The 6,402-nt window shown below is 56.4% G+C and overlaps 1 protein-coding gene across 1 annotated transcript; it reads left to right on the top strand.

Moving 5' to 3' along the window:
- The first annotated feature begins 3,318 nt into the window (after positions 1-3,318).
- Positions 3,319-5,714, top strand: LOC119193302. Its single transcript, XM_037446901.1, has 5 exons — positions 3,319-3,645; positions 3,689-4,351; positions 4,477-4,835; positions 4,999-5,294; positions 5,326-5,714. The coding sequence occupies exons 1-5, from the start codon at positions 3,319-3,321 to the stop codon at positions 5,712-5,714; spliced, it is 2,034 nt and encodes a 677-aa protein (XP_037302798.1).
- Positions 5,715-6,402: the final 688 nt, after the last annotated feature.

The following is a 6,402-nucleotide window of genomic DNA, read 5'->3' on the forward strand; positions in this document are numbered from 1 at the left end:
AAGAAACAATCGCCGAGAGCACAGCGACACACACCGCTACGCTTCGGGAAGCCGCGCCTTGCACCGCTGCGGAGGAGCGACCTGCCGCCGCAACGGAACAATCGACGCAAGAGCGAGGCCGAAGCAAAGCAGCGTCGTCAACTAAACACGCTTCAGGGCACGCCGCCTGGCACAGGCCAGGGCTGAACTCACCGCACTGAAAATAGAGCTAGCGGCCGCCAAGCTAGCTGAAATCGAGGCGGAGGATAGCGAGGACGACCTCGAATCCGTCATAACGGAGGCCGGACAAGATTGCCGAGTACATAGCTGGGTTCAAACTAGCCAATTACTCGCGATCGAGAGCCGACCGACCGATGTTGCGACGGGAAAGCAAGCCCCTATACAGTCATCGGACCCAGTGATCGCTGCCGTATCATGGGACAACCCGGCGACTGTACCGGCGGGAGCCAGTGCCGTGCACCCGCCGACGCATCCCGTCACAACGCCCGAAACAAATAATCCGTCCGTTTTATGCCATTTTCAGTGAACCCGACTGCGCAGCCTGAAGTGCCAACGATTGAAGCCGCATCGTGGCAACGAACTCAACAAGCTACGCAGCCGCCGCCTGTAATCGCCGCACGGAGCGACGAACACCGCGCTACGAAGCAACCGCCGCCCGTCGTAGCAGCCTGGCTACGAGACAACTCAGCTTCGCAGCAACCGCAATCAACGCCGAACCCGCAACAAGTGCAAGACGGCGCGTTGGTCGCATCGCGACCGAGGACGGAGTATCAAGAACACAAGCTGTGCAAGCCGCACAGCATAGGCAACTAAGGTACACAGAGTTGCCTACGTTCAACGGTGATCATCACGATTGGCTCACATATAGAGCGGCCTACATAGAGTCCATGAGCCACTTCACGACGTTGGAAAACATGTCCCGGCTACGCCGTAGCCTCCGGGGCATCGCCAAGGAAGCAGTACAAGGACTGCTTATAACCAACGCCGACCCGAACACCGTGTTAAAGAGTCTGGAAACGCGCTTTGGGCGCCCGGACTCAATCGCCTTAGCCGAAATAGAGCGCCTACGCGCGCTACCCCGTCTTACAGATACGCCGAGAGACATATGCACATTCGCCACGAAGATAGAAAACATCGTGGGCACACTACAAGCGCTCGACTGTGCCTTCTACCTCTACAACCCGGAGGTAACTAAGGCAGTTATGGAGAAGCTAACTCCGACGTTGAAAAGACAGTGGTACGAGTTCGCCGCCGCACAGCATAGAGGTGAGCCCGATTTATTAAAGTTTTGTCGCTTCATAAGAAGAGAAGCCGATTTCTGCAGCCCGTTCGCGACGCCTGAAGTCATTTCGGACAAGGCTTCGCCGGCAAGATTCGGCGGCGGCGAACAGCCACGCCGGCAGCGGGTACACGACTGTGGCAGATAAACGGTCGACATGCGGTGTGTGTAACAAAGAAACGCACTCGATGAGTGACTGCGTTCGCTTCCGCGACGCCGCCATAGACGCGCGGTGGGACATCGCAAAGAAGCACAGACTATGTTTCAGATGTTTGAAATTCAGGAACAAACAACACACATGCAAGCCGAAGAAATGCGACATCAACGGGTGCGAGTATCTACATCACCGCTTGCTGCACTCGGAGCGAAAAATAAGATCACCGACGCACCCGGCGAAGCAGTGAACGAGGCAGTGAACTCAACATGGATGCCACAGATGTCCTTTTTAAAAATAGCCCCAGTGTGCATTTCAGGACCGGCGGGAGTGGCTCGCACTTTCGCCTTACTCGACGACGGATCGACGGTGAGCCTCATCGACGACGAACTCGCTCGAGATATCGGCGCGGAAGGACCGGACGAACCACTCCACATAGCAACGTACGACGGGGAGAGGAAGACGCGCAACAATTCTCGGCGCGTCAAGTTTAATATTGAAGGAAGCCGGGGACGACTTCGCATCGAAGCACGCACCGTCGACAATCTCCAGTTGGCGGCGCAGCGCATCCCGGACGAGGCGATACGGGATTGCGGACACCTGAAGGGCCTACTGTCCGCTAAACGAGCGGAAGAGGCGAAACCCCGAATCCTCATAGGCCAGGATAACTGGCATCTCCTCCTCGCCACGAAAACACGGTCAGGTAGGAGACATCAACCGGTCGCATCACTCACGCCGCTCGGTTGGGTGATACATGGAAGCCGGACTCGGACTCTGGGACACAGAGTGAATTTCGTCGGTCAAACCACGACCGACGAACGCACAGAGGAACTTTGCGAGATTTTATAACATCCGACAACCTGTTTATAGAACCCCGCAGGCCCAAGAACGACCCCGGCGAGAAGGCGCTCAAGATACTGAACGAACATACGGAGAGATCGCCGGAGGGAAGATATCAGACGGCCCTGTTGTGGAAATCGGACAGCGTGGAATTGCCGAACAACTATGAAAACACGCTGAAAAGGCTGCACAACATAGAAAACAAGTTGGACAAGAATCCCGACCTGAAAGACAGGTATGAAGAGCACATGGAGGCCCTAGTCAAGAAGGGCTACGCGGAAATAGCGCCACGCGCGTCCCACACCTAAGGACGTGGTACTTGCCGCATTTCGCAGTCGTAAACGCTCTAAAGCCCGACAAATTGCGAGTTGTACACGACGCAGCAGCCAAAACAAAAGGTACGACTTTGAATGAGAATCTATTAACAGGGCCGGATTTGTTACAGCCTCTTCCCGCAGTGTTATTAAGATTCCGGGAACATCCGTCGCTGTAACAGCGGACATCACGGAGATGTTCATGCAGGTGGGACTACGCGAGGAAGATCGCGACGCACTGCGCTACCTCTGGCGGGGAAACCGCCGAGATAGCCGGCCGCCAGAGGTGTACCGAATGAAGGTATTAATCTTTGGCGCATCGTGCTCTCCTGCGACGGCGATATACGTCATGAATCGCAACGCGGAGAGACACCGACACACGCATCCTGAGGCTGTCGAGGCGATCAAGAAGAAACACTACATGGACGACTACCTCGACAGCTATGAAGATGAACACAGGGCGATAACAATCGCTACTCAGGTGCGTAACATACACAGAGAGCTCACTTTGAATTAAGAAAGTGGACGAGTAACTCGCCCGCGGTGTTGAAGGCGCTCGGCGAATCGCCCAATGCAACCGAAGCGGTGGAAATAGAAAGGACTGAACGAGTCCTAGGCCTTATTTGGAGGCCACAAGAAGACAGGTTGGCGTTCAACCTAGACTTGGCCCGCATACCGTCGAACCTACTGAGGCGAGAAGCACCCACGAAGAGAGAGCATTGAAAATAGTAATGTCGTTGTTTGATCCTCTAGGGTTGGTGTCGCCGATAACTGTGCGGGCTAAACAGCTATTACAGGAGGTGTGGCGACGCGGCACCGATTGGGACGACCCGATCGACGACGAACTGTCCGCCGCCTGGGTGAACTGGCTCACCCATTTGAAGCAACTCAGCGGCGTAACAGTGCCGCGCTGCTATCCCGGCTACTCCCGAGCGAGAAAACTCCAACTCCACGTGTTCACCGACGCCAGCGAGTCAGCCTACGCGACCGCGCTCTACTGGCGCGCCGAGGACGACGACGGACGAGTCACAGTCACGTTACTGGCGGCCAAGGCAAAGGTAGCTCCACTCAAATTAACCTCCATACCACGGCGAACTACAGGCAGCTGTACTCGGCGCACGGATGGCTGCGAGTGTGACACAGGAGCACTCCAGGCAGCCAGAATCCACGACCTACTGGACCGACAGCAAGACAACACTGTGCTGGATCAGGACGGGAGCCAGGTCGTACAAGCCCTACGTAGCGCATCGAATCGCCGCGATAGAAGAACACACACAGGCGAATCAATGGAGATGGGTGCCTACGCGCTACAACGTTGCCGACGACGCTACGCGCGACGTTCCCGACAACTTCACGCGGGAACACAGGTGGTTCAACGGACCAGAGTTCCTCCGCGACCCGCCCGAACTATGGCCTGCGGAGGAAACACAGCTGAGCACCGACACGGGTGAGGAAAGAGTGAACACTATTACAGAGCGTCGGGAGAAACAGTACAAGGAGGTCCTGCCCGACGTGAATCGATTCTCAAATTGGAATCGCTACGTTAGAGCTGCCGCCCGCGTACTACAAGCAGTACAACACTTCAAACAACGCGTCAACACGGTCCATTACAAGAGGACCAAGGCGGCCGCAAGCGAGAATCCGGATTGGAGGCGCAACGAAGCCGCGAAAAATGCGGCGAAACGAGTCGTACAAGCACCGGAGGAGCGATTTGTGACGCTCCCAGCCGAGTTGCAAGAAGAGGCCGAGCGCATAATCATAAAGGCGAGTCAGGAGGCCGCCTTCGAGGAAGAACTACGCTCACTCGAAAAAGGAAAACCCGTGTCAAAAGAAAGCAGGTTGTACGCTTTGAGTATAACATTTATTAACGAACTCATTTGCCTCGACAGCAGAATTTCAGCCGCCACGGGGTAAGCGCCGCAACAAAGAACCCTCCGATCGTCGATGGCGAACATCGGGCGACGAAACTGTGGGTGGAACATGTCCACACACAACTCCACCATGCAGGCGTGGAGAGCGTCGTCAATTACTGTCGGCAGCACAAATGGGTCATTCGACTGCGCCCGACGGTCAAGGCGGTGGTCAGGAGCTGCTTCAAGTGCCGCCAGAGGGCGGCCACTCCACCGCAACCGATAACGGGAGACTTGCCTCCCTGTCGACTGGCGCATCATCACCGGCCGTTTACATACACCGGTTTGGACTATTTCGGCCCGCTCACAGTCACCGTGGGCCGGAGTAATCAAAAAAGGTATGTCGCTCTCTTCACATGCCTAACAGTGCGGGCGGTGCATCTCGAAGTGGTGCACTCCCTGAGCACACAAGGGGCGATCATGGCTCTGCGGCGCATGACAGCGCGCCGCGGGAGCCCGCCGAGATCTGGTCCGACAACGGGACAAACTTCCACGGCGCAGAAAGGAGCTGCGCAACACCCTCCTCGCTGGCGCCGAACAAGAGGCGTCGCGGAGGGCGATTAGATGGCGTTTCATCCCTCCGGGCGCACCATTCATGGGTGGCGCCTGGGAACGACTCGTGCGGTCGGTCAAGACCGCGCTGACGACGGTGCTTCACGAGCAGAGGCCACATGAAGAGACGCTGTCGACGCTACTCGCCGAGGTGGAGTTCACAGTCAACAGCCGCCCACTGACTCATGTGTCGGTGAACCCCGAAGATCCGGAGGCCCTGACGCCTAACCACTTTCTGTTGGGCTGTCAGGGCCCTCGCCACACCTAATTTTCCAGCCGAACACGGCTACGGCACACATGCCGACCTTCGAGCGTCGCAGCAGCTGGCCGACGCTTCTGGACCCGCTGGTTACGAGAGTACCTTCCCGAGCTCCGCAACCGGCGGGAGCCCCGCAGCAAGGGACCAGAGCTACACATCGGCGACGTCGTGCGCATCGTGGACGGGACGCTCCCACGAAACGCGGGTGCGTGGCCGCATCTGTGCTACGCATCCGGGACCTGACGGCGTGACGCGCACGGTGGACGTAGCCACGCGGGGAGGCGTGCTACGACGCCCCGTGAAGAAAATCGTCCTCCTGCACCCTGCGGCACCCGAGCGACGAGGCGGCGGCGACGAAGAGGCGGCGCCGCAATCGGCGGCGAGCACGTCCTGCACGTCTACATAATGTATCGCCCCTGGACGCTGGGCGATACACGGCGGAAGAATGTGCAGGACGCACACACGAAAGAGCGAGACAGCGCATTCACGCATGCGCAGTAGGTGTGTCGAGCGAAACGACACACCAGAGAGGGACGGACAATGCGCCCGCGCACGTGTGTGTGACTGTTTTTTAGTGGTACGTTATAAAGCGATCTCACGACCGAGATATTGAAGTGACAGTGTAGAAACTTTACGTAGATACCCTACGGGATAGCCGGGTTATATATAAGCGAATGCAATTTTGGCATTCGGCAGTTCGAGTTCCAGCAAGTTCAGTTCGAGTTAAGAAAAGGAAGAAAACAAGAAGCCCTGAAGTGTTCCAGCCAGGAAAAACAGTGCAAGAAAAGGAGAGAGCGACGTGCATGCTGCACCGCTCACGCCGCACTGCGAAACGTACGCCGCTACTGTGTGTCCGCCGGATCATTGTAACATTTTACGTGTGAATAGTGAATATACGTTATAAAAACTCCGGGCCTTATTAATTGGCATTGCCACCTCCCTTCACGCAATCCAGCACTCATTGTGGGGACGGAAAGGCGTTCCGTGCCGATCCTACGCCCACAGAGTGCATGGGTAAATATGAGTTGGTTTCAAATAGAATTATTACATACTAAGTAAATTATAAGTGGGAGTAAAAGTAAATTAACTCTTGA

Source organism: Manduca sexta, unplaced genomic scaffold, assembly GCF_014839805.1.
Source record: "Manduca sexta isolate Smith_Timp_Sample1 unplaced genomic scaffold, JHU_Msex_v1.0 HiC_scaffold_3920, whole genome shotgun sequence".
NCBI classification, from domain to species: domain Eukaryota; kingdom Metazoa; phylum Arthropoda; class Insecta; order Lepidoptera; family Sphingidae; genus Manduca; species Manduca sexta.

What these genes read in the sequence shown, in the direction of transcription:
- LOC119193302 (XM_037446901.1), top strand. Translation starts at nt 3,319, where the DNA reads ATGTCGTTGTTTGATCCTCTAGGGTTGGTGTCGCCGATAACTGTGCGG. An exon ending in GGCCGGAGTAATCAAAAAAG is followed by an intron (nt 4,836 to 4,998) that starts GTATGTCGCTCT and finishes TCCACGGCGCAG; the next exon opens with AAAGGAGCTGCGCAACACCC. An exon ending in TAACCACTTTCTGTTGGGCT is followed by an intron (nt 5,295 to 5,325) that starts GTCAGGGCCCTC and finishes CTAATTTTCCAG; the next exon opens with CCGAACACGGCTACGGCACA.